Source organism: Melanerpes formicivorus, unplaced genomic scaffold, assembly GCF_026170545.1.
Source record: "Melanerpes formicivorus ecotype bairdi unplaced genomic scaffold, bMelFor1.0.p_v2 SCAF_144, whole genome shotgun sequence".
NCBI classification, from domain to species: Eukaryota; Metazoa; Chordata; class Aves; order Piciformes; family Picidae; genus Melanerpes; species Melanerpes formicivorus.
Window position 1 is genome coordinate 209,377 of NW_027142496.1, and position 26,768 is coordinate 236,144.

At 42.1% G+C, this 26,768-nt stretch overlaps 1 protein-coding gene across 1 annotated transcript in view; it reads left to right on the forward strand.

Moving 5' to 3' along the window:
* The first annotated feature begins 407 nt into the window (after nt 1–407).
* The window catches only part of FREM2 (FRAS1 related extracellular matrix 2), a 130,298-nt gene continuing 103,937 nt past the window's right edge, over nt 408–26,768 (forward strand). Inside the window, exons 1-2 of the mRNA XM_068168628.1 lie at nt 408–5,630; nt 10,961–11,050. Of these exons, the coding sequence (XP_068024729.1) occupies nt 476–5,630; nt 10,961–11,050 (5,245 nt within the window). The 5' untranslated portion in view covers nt 408–475. The remainder of the gene's footprint in view (nt 5,631–10,960; nt 11,051–26,768) is intronic.

The following is a 26,768-nucleotide window of genomic DNA, read 5'->3' on the forward strand; positions in this document are numbered from 1 at the left end:
CGACATGAGGGCTCTGGGAGGTCTATGACACTTTTCCTGCGGCGGCTGCCGGCAAGGCGAGCTGCGCCGTCGGGCTGATCCATGCCCCCCTTGCCTTCCCCTTCCTCCCCGTTCCCTGTACGGCCGGAGCCCGGCGTGGAGCTTTCCCTTCCTCTCCTGAAGAACCTGTTGAGGGGGCGGGAAGGAAAGGCTGTCCCCACTGTAGTTTGCAAGATTGTCAAACTGCTCTGTCCAATCGTGCCAGATGGCCTCCCCCCCTCCCCCCATTAGGTTCTCATTGGCTTCTCGGAGGCGCAGGGCGGAGTTTCGTAGCTCCCCTCTGGAGCGGGCTCTGTACCCTCAGTGTGCGGCGTGTACGTGGGGCGAGAGTTCTGAGGCGCCGCGCCGGTGGCAGAAGGGGAGTCGTCCCTCGGCCCCTGTGAAGTACAGACGCCGTTGCCAGGGATTCCCAGCGCTCGTTCCGCCGGCAAGGACCATGCAGGATCTCCCCGCCGCACCACGGCGGATGCTGGCCGGCTTGCTACTGCTGGCCGGCTGTGTCTTGGTAGGGGCGCCAGAACCACGGCCAGGCAGCGCCGCGGTCTCCTCACCGTGGGCGCCGGAGACGGCCCCCGTCGTGGTGGCGAACCGCGGGCTGCGAGTGCCCCTTGGCCGCTCTGCCTGGCTGGACCCCTCACGGGACTTGGTGCTGCAAGTGCAGCCGGGAGACCGGTGCTACCTCACCGTGCTGGACGAGGATCCTTTGTGGCAGCGCCCGGGCCGCCTGAGCCCCAGGCGCTTCTCCTGCGACTTCGGAGCCCGCGAGGTGCAGTACTCTCACCTGGGCGGCCGCAGCCCCGCGCGGGACCGCGTCCGCCTGCAGCTGCGCTACGACTCGCCAAGCCGCGCCATGGTGCTGCCCCTGGTGCTGGAGGTGGAGGTACTTTTCACCCAACTGGAGATCGTCACCCGCAACCTGCCCCTCACGGTGGAGCGCCTGCGGGGCACCAGCAATCCGCTGGACGCCCGGAGCCTGGAGTTCGCCTTCGAGCCGAGCAGGCAGCGCTGCCGAGTGGGCCTGCTGCCGCTACTGGCCGGGCTGCCCCGCTACGGAGAGATCCTCAACTACCCCCCGGCGGCGGCGGTGGCGGCAGCCGCTCGTGAGGAGGCGGCGGGGAGTGGCCCGGTGCCCGTTTCGATGTGGGACTGCGAGGAATTTCTGCGCCTGGGGCTGCGCTACAGGCACACAGCAGCCGGAGGCTCTCCCAACCGTGACCTAGTGCCACTGGTGGCCGAGCTGCGGGAGGCGGTGGGTAGTGGGGCACTGCTGAAGCGTGAGTACTTCCAGGTGCTGGTGCGGATCCGGGCAGGGACTGAGAACGTGGCGCCTAAACCGAGCTTCATGGCCATGCTCATGATGGAGGTGGACCAGTTTGTCCTCACCGCCCTCACACCTGACATGCTGGCAGCTGAGGATGTCGAGTCACCACCAGACCTGCTGCTCTTCAACATCACCTCTCCTTTTGGCCCAGGGCAGGGCCACATGGTTAGTACAGATGACCGGAGCTTGCCTGTCTCCTCCTTCAGCCAACGGGATGTGAAGGAGCTGCGCATCGCCTACCAGCCACCCACGGAGGACTCTGATCGGGAACGTCTCTTTGAGCTTGAGCTGGAAGTATTGGACCCAGAGGGTGCTGCCTCAGAGCCCTTTGCCTTTGTCATTGTGGTGAAGCCCATGAACACTCTGGCCCCTGTGGTGACCCGCAACACTGGCCTTGTGCTTTATGAAGGGCAGTCACGGCCTCTTTCAGGCCCTGGTCCCAGCCCCAACTTAGTGATCAGTGATGAGGATGACCTTGAGCAGGTGCGGGTGAGTGTAGTGGCGGGGCTGAGGCATGGCCATCTCACACTCTTGGAGGACACCTCAACACCTGCTGCTCCTCGTAAACACTTCACGGTGGCTGAGCTGTCAGCAGGCCGGGTCATTTATCAGCATGATGGCAGTGAGTCTTCACTCAGTGACAATTTGGTGCTGCGGCTGGAAGATGGTGGCTCTCGCCACCATGTTGAGTTCCTTTTCCCCATTACCCTGGTGCCCACTGATGACCAGCCACCTCTACTCAATGCTAACACAGGGCTGGCCATGGCTGAGGGTGAAACAGTGCCCATCACCACCCGCGCTCTTAGTGCCACTGACATTGACTCACAAGATGCTATCCTGCTCTTCACAGTGGAGTCTGGCCCCACTGCTGGGCAGCTCCTCCTCCGTCAAGCACAACCACCTCCTGGCTGGGGAGTGGAAGAAGAAGAAGAAGAGGGCTTTTCCTGGAGGAGAGTGCCAGGTTTAGCAGGGAGCTCACTGATTTATGAAAAGCCAGTGAGAGAGTGGCTGCAGCAGGACATTGTGGGAGGGCGTCTCTATTACCACCACTTTGGGCCTCACAGCCCTGGCCCAGGGGTTGTATTGGACCAGTTTGTCTTCAGAGTCCAGGATGACAATGACCCACCCAACCGCTCCGGGCCACAAACTTTTGTGATCCGGGTACATCCTGTGGACAGGTTAGCCCCAGAGCTGCATAGTAGCAGCAGCCTGCACTTAATTGTTGCAGAACAGCAGGTAACCCCACTGCGGAGGAAGCACTTGTGTTATACAGATCAGGATTCAGGGGACCGCGAACTCCACTACACAATAACTCAGCCCCCCACTGACACTGACACTAACCACCCTCCAGATATATATGGAGCCCGTCTTGGATCCCTTGTGCTGACTGAGGATCACTCTGTGGAAGTTACCCACTTCACGCAAGCCCAGATCAATCATCACAAGATCTCATACCGTCCCCCACAGGAAGAACTGGGGGTGGCCCCTCATTTGATTCAGTTTCAGTATCAAGTGCAAGATGCAGCTGGCAATGCAGCCAAAGGAACTTTCACCATCTATCTGCAGCCTGTGGATAACCAGCCTCCTGAAATCACTAATACTGGCTTCACTTTGCCTGAAGGAGGCAGCCATGTCCTTAGACCAACGGAGCTAGATGCCAGTGACACAGACACTGAACTTACCCATCTCAGATTTATCCTCACACAGGCTCCTCGGTATGGCCAGTTGCAGCTTTCTGGGTACAGTTTGATTCCAGGAGGTGTCTTTGGCCTGGAAGATATCAGACAAGGGAGAGTGATGTATGTGCACAGTGGAGCGGAGGCCAACAGTGATGTCTGCAGGCTTGATGTGAGTGATGGGGTTCATTTTGTGCCCATCACACTGAAAATGAACGTGCACCCAGTTGATGATGAGGTTCCTAGTCTACGGCTGCCCCCAGGCACTCTTGGTTCCTACCTGGATGTACTGGAGAATGGTGTCGCTGAAATCACAGCTAACGTCATTCAAGGCACAGATGAAGATACAGATGACTTAATGTTGACCTTTATTGTAGAGGATCCTCCTCAGCATGGAAGCATCCTGGTCCAAGGGGTGCCTGCAGAGCGATTTTCCCAGAGAGATCTGCTGGATGGTGCTGTGGTATATGCTCATACAGGTGGTGAAATAGGCCTTCTGCCCAAAGAAGATACCTTCAACCTTACCTTGTCTGACCTGTCTGAAGAGTGGAGCATCAGGGGCAATGTTGTTCAAGGAGTTTCAGTCTTGGTGACCATTCTTCCTGTTGACAGTCAAGCCCCTGAGATTTTTGTGGGGGAGCAGTTTATGGTAATGGAAGGTGACAAACGGGACATTACTCCTGCTAACCTCAGGGCTGAAGATGTAGATACCCCTAGTGATGATATACTCTGCACCATTGTTGCTCAGCCCACTTCTGGGTACGTAGAGAACATCTCTCCGGCACCAGGATCTGAAAAATCCAGAGCAGGTATAGCTATAAGTGCTTTTACATTGAAAGACCTCCGTCAACGGCATATTTTTTATGTTCAAAGTATACATAAGGGTATAGAGCCTGTTGAAGACAGATTCACTTTCCGCTGTTCTGATGGCATTAACTTTTCCCAAAGACATTTTTTCCCCATTGTCATTATGCCAATCAACGATGAAGAGCCTGAAATTTTTGTGCGAGAGTTTGTTGTGATGGAAGGCATGAGCCTGGTTATTGATACCCCTATCCTCAATGCAGTTGATGCAGACATACCTGCTGATGAGTTAGTGTTCACAATCACCAGGCTTCCCAGGCATGGCCAGATTGTGAACCAGCTGGTCAATGGAACAGTTCTAGTGGAGAGCTTCACCTTGAATCAGATAACTGAGAGCTCCAACATACTCTATGAACACGATGACTCTGAGACAAAGGAGGACAGTTTTGAAGTCAAAGTCACAGATGGTAAACATACTGTTAGGAAAATGGTATTCGTCATGGTTATTCCTGTAGATGATGAGACACCCAGAATGGCCATCAATGATGGTTTGGAGATTGAAATAGGGGAAACTAGAACTATTCATAACAGAATACTGAAGGCTACTGACCTAGATTCTGAAGATAAAACCTTGACATACATTATAAGATCTGGGCCAAGACAAGGCCTTTTACAGAGAATAAAGCCTTCAGGTGGAGTTGAGAATATCACCCTGGGGATGAACTTCACCCAAGATGAAGTGGATAGAAACTTAATTCGCTATGTGCATTTTGGCCAAGAAGGAGTTCGTGATCTTGTCAAGTTTGATGTGACAGATGGAATAAATCCTCTGATTGATCGCTACTTCTATGTGACAATAGGTAGCATTGATATTATCTTCCCAGATGTAATCAGCAAAGGAGTTTCTTTGAAGGAAGGAGGGAAGGTGACCCTTACTACTGATTTACTTAGTACCAGTGACCTGAATAGTCCAGATGAGAACTTAGTTTTCACTATTACTAGAGCACCTGTTCGCGGTCATCTTGAATGCACAGATCAGCCCGGGGTACCCATCTCCACTTTTACTCAGCTCCTGTTAGCAGGCAATAAGGTCTATTACATACACACTTCAGAAGATGAGGTGAAAATGGATAGTTTTGAGTTTGAGGTGACCGATGGCTATAACCCTGTATTTCGTACTTTCAGAATTTCTATCAGTGATGTGGACAATAAGAAACCTGTTGTCACGATCCATAACCTGGTGGTGAGTGAAAATGAATATAAACTGATAACCCCATTTGAACTGACTGCAGAAGACAGAGATACACCTGACACATTGCTAAAATTTATCATCACCCAAATACCGGTTCATGGTCAGATCATGTTCAATAACTCCAAGCCAGTCACTACCTTCACTAAAAAAGACCTAAATGAAAATCTAATCAGCTACAAACATGATGGCACAGAATCAGTTGAGGATAGCTTCTCTTTCACTGTTACGGATGGCACTCATACTGATTTCTATGTCTTCCCCAACACTGTGTTTGAAACGAGGAAACCTCAGACTATGAAGATTCGAATAATGGCTGTGGACAACAGTGTACCTCAAATTGTAATAAACAAAGGTGCTCAAACACTCCGTATTCTGGCCACAGGTCATATTGGTTTTCTGATTACCAACAAGGTGCTCAAAGTGGAAGACAGAGACAGTTTACATGTTACTCTTAAAGTCAGAATCACAGAGGGTCCACGCCATGGCTTCCTGATCCACCTGGGGAAAGGCAACCATAGCATCAGCCAGTTTACCCAAGGTATTACAATACTCCATTCTTTGTTTAGATCTCTAGAAACATACTTTATTTATGCTAAACTCTTTAATAGTGGACATATTTATAATTACTTTATTATTTTTCATTTTTGTTTATTATTTATTGCATTTGTGGCAGCTTTAAATAGGAAAGGAGGTCTGCTGGATGAGCACTGAATGAAGGAGCATCTGTGCATCGGAGAGCTTTCAGTCCAAGTTACTGCAATTTGAACTTTTTATCAGTGATAGAAGCGTATGTAACAGGATTAGTCTGCATATGGCTCCAGATCTTTAGAAGCTGAGTGCCTTTAAACAGTGTTATTTAGAAAATGCTACAGGAATGGCCTAGCTATTATTAACTAATGGTCATGGTACAGCTAGGGTATCAGTAGCTATACAGTCTTAGCATATTTACACATAAAAGTAATTTCCCAGACATAGGGAAATAATACATTATGAGATCATTTGTTGCCTTAATCACACAAACCCTAACCACAAAGTGTTTGTGGTAAATTAGAAAGTAATGTAAATGTTTTTAAATTATGTCAGTGGTACTTACTCTTTATATGGAACTAAAATACTAGGTGGTATAAATAGGATGAAAACCACATGTGCCATATGTTCTGAAATAAAGCCTCAATGCTAGACTGTGAAGTAACTTCATTAAAGGGGGAGCATTAGCTATGCTCCAGAGAATTTTGCATGTTACTTTGCAATGAGCTAAGAGCAGGCTAATTAACAATTAAATGAGATTTCTTGGAACTTCCTGAAGCTGTGGTGTGAGCAGACAGCACAACAGCATGGAGATCCCAAGTTGTAAGGGCCCAGACAGGCTGGGCTGTATAGGGGATAAAGCTAGATACCAATTCTCATAGTTGGCTGTATTCTGTTTCACAGAGCCCATACTGTATCCTTGGTTACAATCTTGGTTGTAGTGATGTTCTCATCAGCTATACCAGGTCTTGCAAAAGGGCCTGATGAACTTTCTAATGTCTGGGGTGTTTTAAGTTTTTCAGTGTTAGTGCAAAAACAAGGATGAAAATGGACTGAGCCACATCTAAGCTTTGGGAACCACCACAGTTCCTTAAAATGTAAGGCTTCAGTGGTGAACTGCAAGTAGTATTAAGAGTACTGTTGTGAAAATAAGTGAGAAACAGGAGAGAATGGGAGTGAGCAAATAAACATTATAATTTTTACTTTATTTTATTTACTTCTTATATTGGAGAATGTAGAATTATTGAGCATATATTCCTTGGAAGGTGACACCTGCCATAGCACAGTGATACCCCACATTTTGAGGAGGTGGAGGGGGCACTGTGCCATGTGGGCCACATGTACATTTGTCCAGTGTCCAAAATTAAGTTGTAACTTATCTTTCAGTTGGCAGTTTGACAGGTCTTCATGCAGGCGTCCTCAATATCCTGGGTCTGCCTGAGCTGTGTGATAAATATGTAAGCATATTTTCCTTAAGAAAAATTTGGTTTTAAAGCTAGTGAGAGTCCCCAGAAAGTGATATAACTTCATGAGTTCCCAGACTGTACAGGCGCAAGCATTCTAATTTGTATTGAGCTAAGAGTATTTTTAAGAAATACACATTTCTGCAATAATTTTGTGCTTTGATCTCTACAAGGAAACACCTCCTGAGCGCCTGTGCTATTTCTGTGGTATCTCTTTTCTGATCTTCCTGAAAGCTTTTTACAATGGTTTGTGGTTTATGAGGCAACATAAAAATATCTTATGAATGCAGGGCCAAGCGCTTAAGGGAGAAGAGGTGCCTACAATGGCTGCATAAAAGGCAGAAATCATCAAGCTCACTCAGAAGAGACTACATCTGCTGAGGACAGGAAAAGAGAACTGACTGGGAGCAAAAGTTATAGATGAAAGGACGTGGCTGTTTTCCTCAGATGTCCTCCCATCTTTTGCAGCTTTGGCTATGGGAGAATTTGTGGGTGGCAGGGAAATGAAAATGTATGATTGAACCTAGAAAGCTACACTTTTGTAAAGTAATGTGATACACAGAAGACTCATGTAGACAGAGCTTCGTAATCAAAACTGTGTAGTTCACTATCGTCCCTTACCTTGTACCCTGCTACTGTTACTGTGCAAAGCACTGTGAAATCCAGAGTAGAGGATTTTGACACTGTGTCCCATAAAATCCTCATAGGTAAGCTCAGGAAGTGTGGGTTGGAAGAGTGTATTGTGATATAGATAGAACAAAAAATGATTAAACAACAGAGCTCAGAGGATCATGATCAATAGTACATAGTCCTGTTGGGGACCTGTAAGTGCTGGTGTTCTCCAGGGGTCAGTAATGGGTGCAGTCTTATTCAACATCTTCATCAACAACCTGGATGAGGGGATAGAGTGTACCCTCAGCAAGCATGCTGATGATGTGAAACTGGAAGGATTGGCTGACACACCAGAAGGCTGTGTGGCCATTCATAAAGTTCTGGACATACCAGAGAGCTGGCAAAGGGGAACCTAATGAGGGTCAACAAGAGTAAGTGTAAAGTCCTGCACCTGGGGAGGAAAGATACCTTGCATCCGTACAGATTAGGGCTTTACCTGCTGGAAAGCAGCTTCATGGAGACAGACCTTGGAGTTCTGGCGAACAGTAAGCTATCCATTGGACAGCAATGTGCCATTTTGGCCAAGAAGGCCAGTGGTATCCTGGGATGTGTTAAGAAGAGTGTAGCCAGCAGGTCAAAGGAGGTTCTTCTCTCCCTTTGCTCTGGTGAGGCCATATTTCTGGGCTCCCCAGTTCAAGAAAGACAGGGATATCTTTATTGATGATCTGGATGAGGGCACTGAGTGCATCATCAGTAAATTCACAGACAAGACCAAGCTGAGGGCAGGTGTTGATATGCTGGAGGGTAGAGAGGTTGTGCAGAGGTGCCTCGACAGGCTGGACAGATGGGCAGAATCCAACAGTATGAGATTTAACACATCCAAGTGCCAGATTCTGCACATTGGCCACAGCAACCCCGTGCAGTGTTACAGGCTGGGGTACTGGTCAATGAACTGAACATGAGCCTGCAGTGTGCCCAGGCAGCCAAGAGGGCCAATGGCATCCTGGCCTGTATCAGTAACAGTGTGGCCAGCAGGAACAGGGAGGTCATTCTGCCCCTGTACACTGCACTGGTTAGGCCACACCTTCAGTACTGTGTCCAGTTCTGAGCCCCTCAGTTCAGGAAGGAGGTTGACTTGCTGGAACGAGTCCAGAGAAGGGCAACAAAGTTGGTGAGGGGTTTGGAGCACAAGCCCCATGAGGAGAGGCTGAGGGAGCTGGGATTGTTTAGCCTGGGGAAGAGGAGGCTCAGGGGTGACCTTATTACTCCCTACAACTACCTGAAGGGAGGTTGTAGACAGGCAGAGGCTGATCTCTTCTCCCAGGAAACCAGCACCAGAACAAGAGGACACAGTCTCAAGCTGCACCAGGGGAGGTTCAGACTGGATGTTAGGAGGAAATTCTACACAGAGAGAGTGAATGCCCATTGGAATGGGCTGCCCGGGGAGGTGATGGAATCACCATCATTGGAGGTGTTTAGGAGGAGACTTGATGGGGTGCTTGGTGCCATGGTTTAGTTGATTAGGTGGTGTTGGATGATAGGTTGGACGTGATGATCTCTAAGGTCTCTTCCAACCTGGTCTATCCTATCCTATCCTATCCTATCCTATCCTATCCTATCCTATCCTATCCTATCCTATCCTATCCTATCCTATCCTAGTGGGGAAAATGTACTTTTTTGGAAATAGAAAATTATGTTGGAGAATTCCAATATCACATTAATATTACCAGGCACTGTAGTTATACAGTAATGAGTTATGCTTACAACTGCACAAGTTTTAATATAACTAACATAACCTAATCATCTGTGGAAAGAAAGCATAGAATTGCTCAAGTGCTCTGAACTTTTCTTAATGAATAGAAAACGGGTAATTCTTTTATGATTCTTTTTACATAATTAGGATGTTTAGATGACAAGTGACTTTTTCTGATGAGATAGTCCCAGTCCTACAAACACTGGCTCAACTGTTATCTTTATATATATGTTGGAGTTTTGGATTTTCATAAGGCTACCCACATGGGCAGAGCTGGGTACTTGTGCAAGTGTTTGCACTATGAAACATGTATCTGCTCCACTGGCATGTAGAGGTATTTGTTTGTTTCCTCTTTCCAACCACATGAATTTATGACCGTTAACTTTCAAATATTTATGGAAGAGATTCTTTGATGACTTTAATTTGCTGCTAATACTCTTGCTTCCTCTAAAAGATGTCTGTCTGCTTTTGGAACTGAGGATTTTGAGGAGCTCTAACAAAAGCACTTGCATATACACTCAGATGAAGGGGAGAACTTGGGTGGTTCTTGAGCTTCATTTGAATGCTATTAATTTACATTAATCTCTAACACTTTTTCTTTAAAAAACGTACCAGGTGTGGATTTTTGCCAACAGCAGCCATTCAAAGAAACTGACAAAAACTTAGTTTTTATGTGTTTCTCATCATTGCTCAAGGAAATGAGAAAGCACAATATTAATAAATATTTGTTCATCTTTCCATATTTTCGTTATTGAAATTGATGATTTGAAACTATTGATTTTTTTCTTACTGATGTCTGTTTAATTGCATCTGGTTACATTCTTTATCAATCTCTAAGTGGTTTAGTGCTGTTCATGGCAGTTCTTATAGGTTATATGCCATGTCCTTCGAAAAAATGCAGGTAGGAAGGATGCTGTGATGGAGAGGGCATTTCATGGGGACTTAATGAGAATGAGATCTCTCTAGTTTAAAATGTGTAGATATAGCCTATCTTAGAGGTAGGCCGTGTGCCAGAAGTAAACTGTCTTTAGAGGAGGCTATGTGCACTAACTTGGTTTTCCTCTTGAATGGAGGGTATCACTTAAAATAGAAAATACCCTGAGTTTTGCTTCCATCTCAGCAAAAGATTTTCTGTGACCTCTACAGTATAGTACAGAATGAAGAGTGAGAGAATCAGTATCTTAGTGAAGATACACATCTGATTAAGAAAATGCACCACTGGAAACATAAAATAGTTCTGACTACTGAGTTCATGTTTTTACATTTCCTTTCAATTCTTTTTGTAGTTATATCTAAAAGAAAAGAGGACACTGAGAAGGGATAAGTAAAGGGAGGGGGAATGATATCTCTAAAACCTCAGCACTGTTAATACCAAAATTCCTGAGTTCTGCTGAGGGGCCTTGACCTCTCTGTTCAGAGACCAAAATATTTAATACATGTAACGTTTTCCTAGAAACAGTTTCCTACCTTCAGCATTTAGAATAAAATCTATTTTTTCCTGACTCTTTCCAGCTGATATTGATGATATGAAGATCTGCTATGTATTACGAGGGGGTGACAATGCTACCAGTGACATTTTCCATTTCATGGTTGAAGATGGTGGTGAGTACTCATAAAATCTGTGCTTTTGTTGTTCTTGGAAGAGAAATAGTCTAAGTATACTTTAGGAGTTTAAGAACAATCAATGTAAGCAACTGAAGGCCATGTTATCTCCTGGAATATGATTTTGGTTATGACTTTCCCATATTGTGGACTATTTCTGGTGATTACAAATACATGTGTCAATGAAAGGGTAATGGCATCTAATGAAAAAGCACTCAAACTACTCTAGCAAGATGAAGTCATTTACTCAGATACTTGGGCTTTCTCTAATTTTACCTTTCTATTCCCTGTCCAGCCTCTTTACACATAAATTTCCATAAGCCTTTTGTCTTGAGCACCTTTCTAAATTTTGATTTGCAGTTATGGTTGCCTACCTCTTTAAAGGTTCCATGTATATTCACATGAACTCATTGTCCCTCATGCATATGTTGCACAGCATTCAAGTTCTGATTCTACTTGCTTAAAATTATAGAATCCTCAATGGCTTGTCAAAGGTCTTTGTAATGTGACTGACATGAATTCTTCTGACTGTTAATATATTGCAGGATTGTGAAGGATGCAAAAGAAAGTAATAAAAACAAATTGACTCTAGTGGTATATATTCACTTAAGGAAAAAAAATGTAGGGTTTTGGGTTTTAGGGCTTTTTGGTATAGAACAAAGAACAGCTTAAGAAGTAAACAAAACACATAAACAGACTTCTGGTTTCACATCCAAAGGCTGTATTTAATGTGGATATTCCTAAATAGGTTCATGATCACCTGAAGAACCTGAAAGTGTTCAAGTTCATGGGACCCGATGGGATACACCCACGGGTACTGAGAGAACTGGCGGACAAGGTTGCTAAACCCCTCTCTATTCTATTCCAAAAGTCATGGCAGTCTGGGGAAGTCCCCACAGACTGGAAAAAGGGAAACGTACCCAGAGAGGGGCAACAAGGCTGGTGAGAGGCCTTGAGCACAAGCCCTATGAGGAGAGGCTGAGGGAGCTGGGATTGTTTAGCCGGGAGAAGAGGAGGCTCAGGGGTGACCTCATTGCTCTCTACAACTACCTGAAGGGAGGTTGTAACCAGGAAGGGGTTGGTCTCTTCTCTCTAGCAACCAGCACCAGAACAAGAGGACACAGTCTCAAGCTGCACCAGGGGAGGTTCAGACTGGATGTTAGGAGGAAATTCTACACAGAGAGAGTGAATGTGCTGCCCAGGGAGGTGTGGAGTCACCATCCCTGGAGGTGTTCAAGAGGGGATTGGACATGGCACTTGGTGCCATGGTCTAATCATAAGGTCTGTGGTGACAGGTTGGACTCGATGATCTTTGGGGTCTCTTCCAACCTTGGTGATACTGTGATACTGTGATCTATCATTGCTGGGAGTGGGATATTAAAGCATGTTCTCCTATTCATTGCCCTGGACAAGAATGGAAGAGACAGCACCTCTAGACACTTTTGAAAATGTCTTAACAAATTTTTGTTGCATCAGAGAACAAATAGCGAGATAAGAGTTTGCAACACTAGACTTATTTTCTCAAAAAGTTTTCTTTTAACCGAGATTTAGATCAGAGAAATTTAAAGCTAAGATAATGGAACATGAGATGCTATATATTCCACCATTTTGTTAGGAGAGTTGTCACCAAAGGGTGCCATTGTTCATGATTTTCAAGTTGCAAGTTGTTCACCTAGTAGCTGAACAAATTCTCAGTCTGGAGATATTTCAAGGTTTCATATGATGGGAGTAATTGAAGATGAAGAAAGTTTGCTCTCAGCAACCTGATTAATATAATTTCTTACAACTGAGTTGTCGTTTGAGAGCCCAAAATTTGTGACACTTCTCTTCATGCTGTTTGAACACTTTCTAGTGGCAAAAGTGTAGTTGAAGCAAATTGCACTTAAGCTTTCCAATGAAATAAAAATTCTTGAATTTCTTGAATAGAGTCAGAAAACATTACCTGACACATCTGCTCTTACTTGGCAGAGCTGTTAAGCTTGTCAATTGTAACAGCATGCTATTTTTCATAATACAAAGAATCATTATGATAACAAGGCGCTTACTGATTTTTTAGTACCTTTGGAACTTTTGATGTTACCGTCTTACAGATTGCTTAGCTACTTAGCTAGGCAGTAAGACAGCGTTTGCTTTCTCGGGGCTGTTTGTTGACACTGAGAAATGAGCTCTGTTTCAGACTATCTCTGATTTTCTGCTTCACTGAAGCTGGAAGAATTGCATTTAAAAGGGATGAAGTTATGATCAAAATGTTACTATTTGTCTATTTGAAATAACTCAAATTTATTAGCAGTGTTTTTAGATTCTCTAATGGGTGAAAAATCCAGCAATTGAATCTGTCTACGTGTCCGCTCTCTTCAGAAAGACATCAAAGGCAGTGTTTTGCAGCTCAGGTATATTTTGGCAGAATCTTTGTGGTTACAAGACTATTGTTTTAGTGGTTTTGATTTTAAACCAGATCACTCTGAGAGACCACACATAAGTTCTAAGTGAAAGATGATGCAGCACAGACTATCAGTATCCACAGCAGAATGGCTGACATCATACTTCTGCCTCTTGTGTCAGGAATTTTGCAGTAGTAAACCAGTCTGTGATGGCTACCACACAGCGCTTAATGCTGTAAATGAAACAAGTGGGACTTCGCTTCAGCTGAATTGTGCCCTAGCCCATAAGCAATGTAGTTGAAATCAGAAATGTTTCAAAATGTGACTCAGTAAATGGGTAAGTGTTCATATGGTTCAGCTAACGTTATTTTGAATATGCCTCAGTGAGGGGAACCTACAATACCAGTCCATGAGCTCTTCAAATAACAGAAATTAGAAAGTTGGTTTTGGCACATGCCTTGTGTTGCCTGAAAAAATGTTTCACTATGTTTCTTGGAATATATGCTCGTGGCTTGTGACCTGCAAATAGAGGAAAATCATGACTTTCTGTCTCCATCTTTTGATGGCTGATCTGTCCTGCTCATTATATGGCGTCTTATACTAGGATATGCAGAAGCTCTTCTGTTTGTCTCTTAGATGGTCATAGTCTGATGGGGCCCTGAGTCTGTTATCTCAGGAAATTGCTTAGAGGTCATGTACAAGGAGTCACCAAACTGCTCCAGTGTGAATTCTGTTGCAGGTATGGAACATCATCTATGCACTTACATGTGTCTAAAATTGATTGAAAGCAAATTAGACCAAGAGCAGGCTTAGGTGGGTTAGTGAGGGAAAAATTGACAAATCAGCACTCTGCCACCTTCTGGCCCTTGCCTGCTCAATTTCTCACAGTGGGAGTAAAGTGAATGCTATGCTGTGTACAAAATCCTGGCCTAGGATCCAAAAGCATGAAATACGGTAGTGGTACAAACTCATTTACATACTGAATAAGGGAGAAAACTGCAGAGGGAACTGGTTTTAAGTTCTGAAAGAGTCTTATTATCAGCATCAATTACCTACATATGTATGGATGTAGCATTTTTCTGTCTTTAAATGGTATGTTTCATAAGAGTAATTTTAAAAAGTGAAATAAATAGAACACAATTCAGTTATTTGTTAGCACAAATATATTTAAAGGTAGAAAAGGTTTTTATTCTCTATGTTTAGGGATTCATCCTCAAGACAACCTGCTATTAAGTGGATGAGCCCTCACATTTCTGTCATACTTGGAACAAGAAGACGTAGTACACTGGATGCTGCTGAGTTAGCAGTGTGATGTTTTGAAAGAAACTACCATAGTCCATATTAACAATTTGCTTTCTCTTTTGAATTTTGATCGTAAACTGATCACGTGGAGACCTGTTGATACTGTGAAAGTGTGATGAGTCCATTTTAGCAAAACTCTGAACAAAGTGTGGAATTTTGTGGGTGGGTGTTTTTTGTTGTTGTTGTTGTTGTTGTTTTTTCCACAAAGGTTGCAAAATAGTCTCAATTGAATCTCTTTCCTCAGAAGTGGCCTCTTCAGCAAGTGCAAGCATGTGACAGTGGTGAATCCTGATGGTTTTATTATTAAATTCTTCACTCAGTGATTAGTAAAGGCACCAAAATTACCTGAAGGCAAGGAAAACAGGATCTTTTTTTCTTTCTTTATTTTTTTTTCTCCTCCTGTGCAGAAGAAAATGTAAAGAAGGAAATCCAGACTGATAGTTGAACTTATGGATGTACTTGTGCTATGTAAATTTGCACACCATTGGGAGACGCACTGGAATGAAGGAAAAAAAAAATCCATCAGAAAATGCTTGAACCCTTTAATTAGTGAAAAACAGACTTATGGAGTAACTTTAGTAAATTTGATGAAAGCTGCAGTGTCTGCAGTAACTTCATATTACTGAAAGCTCAAGGAAGCTGGATGTGTATGGCCATGTATATGTATAGAGTTCATGCTTCAGCTATTCAAAATGTTACTAATCTCTTTAGAATGAAAATTGACACAGAAATTAGCTCCAGTATGTTATGCTCTTGTGTCTATGTCAGAACAGTACATGTTAGAATTTCACACCATATTCTTTGTGAATTGTCTGAGGAATTTTTACTCCTTACATAGGAAGCCAGGTCTGAAATTGCACTGTTAAAGCTGAAGCTCATTGTCTACCTTTACTTTGTGCTCTGCTTGTCTGAGGTTTGTTAATGTCACTGCTGTAGGTCGTAATAATTGCGTATGGATCTAAATGCCCAACTACCCAATCTGTGGAAGGTATTTTCTCATTAAATATGCTGTTTCAAATAAAGAGAAACTGGTTTAACTGGTTTAATGTATGTTTTTGCCAGATTCTACTGATTGTAGAGAGTAAAACAAACATACCCCAAAGCTGGAAATAAACTCAGACCCTAGCACAAATCCCATACCTCCAGAGGCAGTACCAGAGTCAAATACATTCCTTTGTCCAGCAATGGGTATTGGGACTGGGGTTGCAATACTACAGCAATGTGTCAAATGCCAGTAAAACATCAGTGCTTCTCTATAGAGGACTGTTGTTGCCTCCACTTTTGCTTCACATAAGAACAATTCTTTATTCTTTTTAGGTGTTTTGATAATTCTGAAATGTAAAGTCAGCGAAGCAATATTCATCTCTTCTAACTACTGACCTACCCTAAAATATATTTAAAAATATGATCCTGTTGTTGACCTGCTTGTACTTGGTTAGTTCTCTCATCACAGTAGTCTGCCTTCCCTGTTCCTCCTCCTCCTCCCCTGTCTGTCTTTTAATGCTTGGGAAACTGTCAACCAGGATTGCAGCACTCTTGTAAGAACTCTGTTATGTGCCTCAGTATTTTTTGTGTCAAGAGACTGGTGCCACGCTAACGATGTTTTGCATTATATTAAATTTTCCTGGTTTCGGGGTAAAAGAAAAATAATTAAAAATATATATATGTAACCCTTATTTGGGCTTTTTTGACCTGGAACATTGAAAAAAATTAAAAAAAAAAAAATAAAAAGATAGATTTTGCAAGGAGGTCATTTCCCTCTTCAGCCTTAATCTGGATGATAATCTGTCCCTCCCTTACCTAACTTCCTGCTCTGTTTAGTCCTTAAGTGGAGTCCTGTGAACTTTTTCTTTAGGACTGCCAAATTGGCTTTTCAATGCAGTGCCTCTGGGGTAGAATGGTTTCAAAGGGGAAGTAATGACAGATTCTCAAGACTGTTTTCAGAATGAGACGATCCCTAGGGAAGGAAAGAAAGAATTTATTTTTTTTTGTTTCAGGTTCTTGGGGTAGCCTTTCTGACTTAAAGTCCAAGCATTGCAAAGCCAAGGCTCCCTGAAACTGGTGATTTACATCATTAGCTAAATCTCATTTAAACGTTTCATTACAGATCTCTGAATGCCTTAACACAGCACTGTATTTTCCTGGGCTAACATTTGGCTAAATCCCCACTGAATTAAGAATCTTTCAAACATTATTTCTTTAAACATTATTTCTGGGAAAATGTCCTAAATTTTTCCAAGTGTGTTTAGGCAAAAAAATATGTTCTACTGCTAGAGAAAACTTCCATTAACTCTGTAAAATATAATGATTTAATTAGTCATCCTTCATTTTAGTGAATAAAAAATTATGTTTTTAGGAATTTCACAGTTCTGGTATAGTTTATTTATTTGTGAGAGAATAATACTACACTCCTGAGTATAATTATTAAACAGTTGTCAGTGCTGCTTTTCAAAACTGTAATACTGATGTGCTTTCTTGTGTGAGCTATAATTACAGTGTAGGAACAGATATTTTGGACTTGACATCTGACAGTTTTTAAAGAAGCAGACTAGTAAAATATCATTGGGAATTATTTGCAGCATCCTTGCTTGACCTCACACATGGCATTTGGACACAGTAGACTTGGCAAGAAATATCAACTACATGTATCTTTGGCTTAAAAATGAGGGCATCACATGCTGCCAGTATGTTTGCCATCATTTGCCAAGTACTGTGTTGGATTTTGGTCTGTTGCCATGTTTGTTGCTGCTGTTTTGATACACCCCAGGTTAGTGTCCAAACAATGTTCCGAATGTCACGTTCCTTACTGTAAGTGTTACCAGGGAATGTAAATAGTAGCTTGACACTATGATTTATATAAAACCCTAACAAACCAAACAGACCTTCAAAATAAACCTTTCTGTAAATAAAAACGTATTTCCTGGGGGCATTATGATGAATGTGGCTGCAAAGCCATTGCAGAGTTAATATCTAGAAAATCTAGTACAAATCTTACTAATCTCAGTGGAAAGACTTTAATTGTCTTCTCTATCAGTTATATTGTTTTCTTTGTACTGGTATTATAGACTGCAGGAAATTACTGAATTTTCCGTTTCTAACTTGAGTATCATCTTATCGCCCAAATATATACATAGAAAAGGGTCTGCTATATTGCACAGTATAAAATGACTTGAATAGGCCAGCTGGCCTATTTCAGGCAGTGCATTTCAGAATAACCCCTAGGCTGATGGTTTAGATTAAGGTTTAGGGCAGGGGAATCTTGGTTTCCAGCACTCCTTGAGTAAGGGCTAATAGCCTTGTCCTCTGTATAAAATAACCCTGACTTTGAAAGAACAATGTATTCCCAACAGAATTGACCAGTTTAGCTCTTGGAGCTGAATCCTGCTTGTTTTACCAATCTGAATAGTGTCATTGGTTTTATTTGACTTGGTCAGGTGAGAGACAAAAAGATAATGCTCAGGATAGCGCTATAAGTACCTTGCAGGCTTTTTACTCAAAAATAATACACAAGGTTTGACTCTATATTTTTTATAGGGCCCAGCTAGAAGCAAAAGAAGTATAACAATGAGCAGTAAAATTAGGTCAAAATGTAAGAACTAAAGGGATTAAGGAGACACACTAGGCTTAAGTGGAATAATTGCAAATTCTCAGGAGTAATTTTAATTGGGAGTGACATGAGAACCTGCAGAAAGACACAAATTCCTAAACTGAGTTATTATAAGCCTGTGAAATTATATTGGTTCTTGATTTCAAGTATTTTTGATTTGGACAGAGTAAAGAGGTCTAGAGAAGAATGAAATGAGAGAAGCAACACTGACTGCTGTCGAGGAACCCTGCTCACAGCAGCATAGTTTGTTTGATTTCCCAACCTGTTTTCACTGAGGGATTCTAAATAGCCCTCAGGGCCACTTAGGCATTTATCCCTTCACTTGCCAGTTAACTGTATAGAGGCCCTAGAGTTCTCATTGAGCTTCATCAGATAAACAGATTAAATGTATCCAACAAGTTTCTGGATTCCTTTAAAATAAGTCTTGACCTATGAAAATACATGAAGAATCAATTTAAATTAAAAATGGTGAAAACATAATGATATCATACATTGTCATCCAGTTTTTGCAGTTTGTGCATTTTAATTTGCAGTGTTCTCACTATTGTAAGATTCTGTTTGACCTACTAAATTTTACAAAGACCATTCTTGCTTCATCAGTTTCTGTGTACTTTCTGGAAAAAATGAAGGCATTAATTTCATAAACCCGAATTGTGTTTGGATGATGTTTACATTTTTCCTGATATTATATGAGTAAATGAATGAATTCATTTGAGCTGTGTTGATTTTTGTTTGAGTTTGGCCTAGATGAGAATTTCTTAAGTCACTGTAGTATGGTTTATTTTCTCTGGGGTTTTCTTCAGTTAATCTTTCTTTTGCAGATCTAACTAATTAGTTTTTGGTTTTAGTACTGGAAAGAATTTAATTTAGCAGTAGGCCCTTAGGAAGCTCTTTGAAAAGGCAGATTTTTTTTTTTTTTATTTTTTCCCCATTCTAAAGATGGATTTTAGCTTAACTTCAAGTCATTAGTAAAACATTAATTTATTCAGCTTGATACAGCATGGCCCTGAATGTTTGCCAGAATTCCAGTCTCAGTAACTTTTAACTGAAGTACCAGCGTAGCACTTCTGTCACTGCTGTGTAATGTGCATTTTCCTCAAGACTGTAGGAATGCTGTTACCACACACCTTGATGCCTCTTTAAAGCTTTGTAGTCAGGGTGTAACATAATAATTAGAGAGGCAATTGTAAGAATACCTTTAAAGAAATATTTGAAGCCTAATTCAATGCCTCCAGTGAGACTCTTTTTACCTAGAGGTTTGTGGTTTGATCCTGCATTAGTAAAATCTACGAAAATATTTTTTTTCAATTAGTACTGTGATGTTCAGGAGCAAGCAGGTTGCTTTTATTTACTGACAAGAACCTCTTCTACCCTAAAAGTTTTGGTTTAGATCCCCTAAAGTGTTTAATTTCTTATTCTGATATCTCTTGTGATATCAAAAGTCCACTAGTTAAAACACCCACTGGAGTACTCTGCATATTATTTAAAGACTTTTCTGGACTTTGTATTGAATTTAGTCGCTGTCTACATTGTCAGATCTCAGTAACGCTCGTTAAGCTGTCTTGTTATTATGGTAGAGGATTTTTACTACTGTGTGCTTAAATAAGTCTTTCCTGACAGAACTGCACTGAGAGTCTTTTTGAACAGAGATAAAAGATCTTAATGAAAAGAAAACCAGTCATTGCCTTTTTGTGTGGGGTTTTTTCTTTCTTTCTTCTATTTTTTCCCCTGGCAGATGCACGTGTGGATTACTCTCAGTACATTCCTCAGGACAGGTGATGTGGTATTGTACATTTAAGATCCAAATGGCAGAACTAATTTAGTGGGCACTTTGAGTGTGATTGTGTCCTACATTCTTTCTAATCAAGTGGAGGTCATTAAAGCGCTTAATTTGTAGCAGTAAAAAATTTAGGCTCTCTCCATAACCAGTGGCAAAATAAGAGATACCTTGACAGTGAATAGGTTTAGATGCGGCACAGGATAACTTGCTCTGAATTCTAATTCAGTTTTACTCATATTTCCTTTTTCTTGTGTATTTGGAGTTGCATAAATCATGTGATTATTAAAGAGAACAGCTTTCAGCACTGGCTGGCATATTTACCAGTTAGGTGGTGACATGGATGTTTTCAAACTGATCTGGGCATTACATTAAGCATAAGAAAGTATATGAGATTGTCAGTGTTTGCTTTACTTAATCACTGCATACTATATTCATTGCTGATACTTGAAACCTGTTCTCAATTTTCTCTGCTGCCTGAGGAAGCTTAAATAGATATTTCCTACAGAACTGCTGTAGCCTTCAGGCTATGGGAAATGTGAAGCGAATCCCTCTCATTGAAGCAGACTCATTTTACATGAAATGAGTAATTGTTCACTGAGGAGCACAGGTGAGGCTTCATATCCCGTGGCATCAAAACCAGGCTTTTTTGGGCTACTTCTCAACTCTTGTGAGTTCTCTGTTCCACCCAACATCGTGGAAAAGTCTCTTCCCTTCACCATCTTCCATTACATGAAAGCCTAGCACCCTATTTTTCTGTGCCCCTAGTTATTTCCATTTAACACCCGTGTGGGAGGTTGTCCAGCTAAGCTTTGAGCTTCCAGGCCTCCATCTTCATCCAAACTTTATTTTCTCTTGTCCTTTTCTGCTTCCTGCTTGCTGCTATAGCCTGGTTGTATCAAGAATCATTGAAAGCTAATCAGATGGCTACCAGATGACTAGATTGGATAGGGACATAAAGATACCTATTCTTAGAGAGAACTGGAAAAAAATGAGTTTCACTGTGCTCCTGCAGACTCCTGTGGTGTGAGCAGGTCAGTGATCTGATGAGCATGGTGGTCAAACTAAAAGAAGAGGTGGAAAGGCTAAGAGCTAGAAGAGATGGCAAGCAGAAAATTGACGATTCCCATAATGTAATCTCTTCTAAACCAGAACAGGGGGTAACACTTACTGGAACAGGGAGTTTGATACCTTCCCAGCAGCAAGACTCTCAACCTCCCTGCAGTAACCCACATGAGCAGGGCCAATGGGAACAGGTCTCTGCCCGACGGAAGAAATGCAAACGAAGGAAGTCTGCTACTTTGAGCAGCACACTGCCTCCAGTGCAGTTACAGAACAGGTATGAAGCTCTGCAGGAGGAACAGGTCATTGGTGAGGTCAAGGACTCAAGAAGGTCAGAAGCTGCACCAATCCTCCCCCTCTACTCAGCCTTGGTGAGACCCCACCTGGAGTACTGTGTCCAGTTCTGGAGCCCCTATTACAAGAGGGATGTGGAGGTGCTGGAACGTGTCCAGAGAAGGGCCAGGAGGATGAGCAGAGGGCTGGAGCACCTCTCCTGTGAGGACAGACTGAAGGAGTTGGGGCTGTTCAGTCTGGAGAAGAGAAGGCTCCGAGGTGACCTAATTGTGGCCTTACAGTATCTGAAGGGGGCCTACAGGAAGGCTGGGGAAGGACTTCTCAGGATCTCAGGTAGTGATAGGACTAGGGGGAATGGAATGAAGCTGGAGGTGGGGAGATTCAGGCTAGATGTGAGGAGGAGGTTCTTCACCATGAGAGTGGTGAAACTCTGGAATGGGTTGTCCAGGGAGGTGGTCGAGGCCCCGTCCCTGGAGGTGTTTAAGCCCAGGCTGGCTGAGGCTCTGGCCAGGCTGATCTAGTGTGGGGTGTCCCTGCCCATGGCAGGGGGGTTGGAACTAGATGATCCTTGTGGTCCCTTCCAACCCTGAATGATACTATGATACTATGATACTATGATACTATACTAGTGGCAACTTGAAATAAGTTAAAGCGAGGAACTGCTTTTGGCACTGTTTTGCCACCAATGAGAGAGCATGGGGGAAAAGAGCTGTGCTTGATCCTCCTGAATACATTCTGAGAGGACCAAATCTTTCACCTTTCAGAGTACCTGAAATAGATAGACATTAGGCATTACACTGAAGCTATGTAAACTGCAGTGACTGAAAAGGCCTAAACCCAAGCGATTGTAATCAGCATTGGGACCTATCAACCTTATTCATTGTTTTCAAGTCTGTTATGAGTTTAGTCCCATTCATCTAAACATCTGAGATGTGTAACTGATTATCACAGTCAGCCCTGGAACTATCTCTAAGTACTGAATTATTTAAATCTCAATCAACTTCATACCTTCTGGAGCTGCCTGCTTATAGGGAAACCTCGCTCAACTCGAGACATTTCAGGACAGGGAGCTGCTTGAAAGAGTGCAGTGCAGAGCTATGACAATGATTAAGGGAGTGGAACATCTTCCTTACGAGGAGAGACTGAGGGAGCTGGGGCTCTTCAGCTTGGAAAAGAGGAGACTAAGGGGTGACCTCATTAATGTTTGTAAATATGTAAAGGGTGGGTGCTGAGAGGATGGACCCAGGCTCTTCTTGGCAATGCCCAATGGCAGGACAAAGGGCAATGGGTGGAAGTTGAGGCATAGGAAGTTCTATGGAAACAGGAGGAGAATTATTTCACTGTGAGGGTGACAGAACACTGAAACAGGCTGCCCAGGGAAGTTGTGGAGTCTCCCTCTCTGGAGATATTCAAGACCTGCCTGGATGAGTTCCTGTGTGGCCTGGTATAGGTGATCCTGCTTTGGCAGCGGGGCTGGACTGGATGATCTCTTGATCCCTTCCAGCCCCTGATATTCTGTGATTCTGTGAAGTTCCTCTCGTGTGTGATGAATCTGTTCTCTGTTGCACAGTCTTCCCTTGGTTTCCACAAGTGAGAAAGAAAAAATCCAGATCTTCTGTGGATTTGGCTTATATTTTTAGTATGAGTATGTGCAAATGTGTTAGCTGTTTGGGACAGAACTGCATTTCCTAGTTGGGACATACTTTTGCAAATGCAGGTGTGCCCTGATTTGACCACACATGCCTTTGCTTGATCCTCTTATTGAAGGGCAATGTATTATTCTGCCAAAAAAAGAAAAGAGCTTCTATCCTGGTTTTTTTTTCTTCTGCAGTACTACGTTTCTTTCGTTGCACAGAAGAGGTGCACATTGGTGCAGAATATGTTGTAAGATGTCTATTGTATGGCTTAGTTAAATTTCATGTTTTCATACCTTTTGAGTACTTTTGAAAAAGTAATAATTTTCATGTGGTTTAGTTTCTTAATAGCATTCATTTTGACTTGGGAGTTTTTTAAACAATGCTGTTTGTGTAGCTTAGCTCTTTGGTATCATTCAGTGAACTGAATTGCAAGTACTTTCAGCCTAAGTCCACTTTTGCTATTCTTCTTTTTTTTTTTCCATCCTGTTTGACGACTCTAGAGTAAGTCTATCTACGGTGTGATTGAGTATTAAGTAGGAAGATAATCACAAAGAGTTAATACAGCACTTACTTCACAGCATTTGACATAGCAACACATGACAAAACGAGCTTAAACCTTTAACCAACACTGAATTTCATAGAGTGACAGTTTGGACAGCCTGAAATGTTTTATTTGAAGGATCATGGATCTTGTCAACTTTCACAAAAGCTGGGAAGTGTGATTTCCTGACAGGCCTTGTTTCATGAAACTTTGCAATAGTGATGATTTTGTTAAATAAAGAGTCCAAGCTGCTTCTGGTGTGCTGGCAGTTTTTGAATGCTTGGTTTCTGTAGTTTACTTGTGATAGGCAGTGGGGTAACAAAAGCCAGTGCTGGAAGTTGAATGAAGAACAATTCAAATTAGAGATGGGAATGTAGTTTTTAAGAGTGAATGGACTTACCAGTTAAGTGGTGAATTCTCCTGAAGTTTTCAAGAACAGGTATCTTACTGAAAAAGACTGACCTGTCAAATTATATCCTGCACAAAGGTACTTGATGTGACTTCATGTTTTCATAATACAGAAGCTCAAGCTAAACCATTATAGATACTTCTTTGGGCCTTGAAATCTATGGAGAAGGAGTTTATAGAAGCCTTCAACTGTTATCAATGGAACTAGAGTGAGCAGCAAAGCTTACCTGGAGCTCAGCAAGGAAAAACTGGAAAGAAAATGTATGTAATTTGCAGTATGTTCTTGTGGGTGCCGTTCTTTTAAAGTGTATATTTAAGAAACAATCCTTCCTCCTCCCTGAACCCTCCACAAGATCCTCAAGTACATTAGGAAGTGCTATTATGAAAGTCATAGAAGGACCTTTAAGTCACATAGCTGAGAAGCTAAGAATTTAAAGAAAATGACATGAAAGCTGAATGGTATGGCTCTCAAAATCTGTGGATTATGTCTTTTCATAGAGTCACTAGTAACATTATTTGCTTAATATTTCAACATACAGTCTTATCCCTGTCCCACCCACACACATTCTTGTAAAGTATATCTTCTTAATCTTAATGTTATCCTAACATTTTTCACCTCAGGGAAGTTTTCACAAAAAATTCTAAAAGTAAGCAGCAGTTTAAAAAAAAACAACCCAAACAACAAAAAAGAACACCCAAAGTGAAAAGTTTTTACTAGTCTTGCTGAATTTTCAACAAACCTTTTTCATTTAACAATTAAAAAGCTGGAATTTGCCAAATTTTAACTATTTTTTCACATTCTAAACCACTTATTGTGCTGGCTTTTCTTAAAATAATGTTATGTGTAAAATGTAGGTGAAATATTTTTTAGAATTCATTGTTTATCCTGCTCTTCTAAATAAGGATTATTCTGACATAATCAAGTGAAATAACTCCATCCTAATGTAAAAGAAAGCAGGGTAGCCAGCTTTCCATCCCTTCCTCAGAGAAATTATGTCCACAAAGGTTATCCAACGTGTTCTGCCTGGTTAGTGTGTTACTCAAAAGACTTCAGCAGATCAGAATTAGATTTCCTGTTCATCATACTAGTGCCTGGCTTCTTTCTGGATGCCCTGCAACATGTTACCAAATCAAGGATATATGGATGACTTTCTGCTGTGATTAGATTTTACAGCTTTCCAGTTGCCTGTTGCTTGATTATTACACCTTGAACCAATAGCCTGTAAGTAAATGTTTTATAGTCTGCTATAAAAGGACTACATATATGTGGACTACATATATGTGTGCATAACCATCTATATGTATAAAGGGCTGAATATAGTCCTTAAACCAACTAGTCTCTTAAATTCATAGAGCAGGTAACATACTCTAATGGGGTATCTTTCTTTCCTATTTCACTTCTATGTTTTCCTGTATTATGCTGAGACTGCTTTGGTGAGTAGCATGGTTCACAGTTAAATCTTGAACTTTGAATTCCTGACATGCCTGAACTGGCTTTCTACCTGAAGAAAAACAAGTATTCCTCTTTCAGTACTTAGCTTTACATAAACAGGCCTTTACCCTGACCTTTGCTTATAGATACTGTTATCCAGTCAGCTAGCTGCACTGGAAGTAGGAAGAGCACACTGCCTCAAGCAGCAGTCAGTGTTAAAAAACAGAAAAAATGCACATTTCTTCTGCATAGGAAATACTCTAGTTTCTATGAAAAAGAATTATCTGGGGGGTATGATGGTCAGGAGATTTTTTTTCACATTCTACAAAATACTTATCAGATCAACGTTTATCTCTCATTGTTTCCTGTATCTACTGCTCTCAGGCCCAACCCACCTTTCCAGTGTAGCACTGATAAGAGTTCCTCAAACAGGTAAAAACCCCAGGCACAAGGATTAAGAGTAAAATGAAATATTTGGGGTGGGCTTTCAGTGGAAAGTGGTGTCTATGAGTAAATTCAGAGTAATTGTTTTTAATTATAATTTTAAAGTAGCTTTTTCTCTGGGTGTATTTGAAAAGCCTATAATTACCTATTGTACACTTTAGTAATATTTGCCTTATTCTTTTCTAGGGTTAAAAAAAAAAAAACAACTTCTTTTCTTCTACATAAATACATCTCTCTGTGAATTCCCCTTTGGGCAATGTTATTCAGATCCATTCCAAAATACAAGGCCTGTCTACTAAATGGCATTGAATAGGATATGTGAGAGGAACAAAAGTATGATTAATTGTATGTGCTAATATATTTGCTCTGCTTCAAGCTAGCTGCATATCTTAAAGTATCATAACCCACTGGATATACGTGCTAAATAAATGTCAGGCATTGCGAAAACCCACATTACAATCGCTTAATTGCTAAAGTTTGAGTGGTAGCTCAATCAAGCTAGCACAGGTACACTATCATATACGTGTACTAATATCTTAATCTTGCTTTGTAGATACGTCTTTCTTTAATAAGATTTGGCCAAGTTCAGAATGGGCTCGTAGCATGCTTCACTGGGCAGTTGTTTGTTTGAGCTCAGAGCTCAAATGGTTTTGTAAATAAGATGTAGGTTAGCCAACAGTAAAGATTAGTAGAGATTAACTTTTTAATTACCTATCATTAACAGGATGTAGTGAGGATGCTGCAATTTTTTTTTCACGAGGAGTTTGTGGTAATCTGTAAATGTGCACAAGCAGCAAGGGGCATCTTTGCAAATAAAACAATCCCAGAGTCTT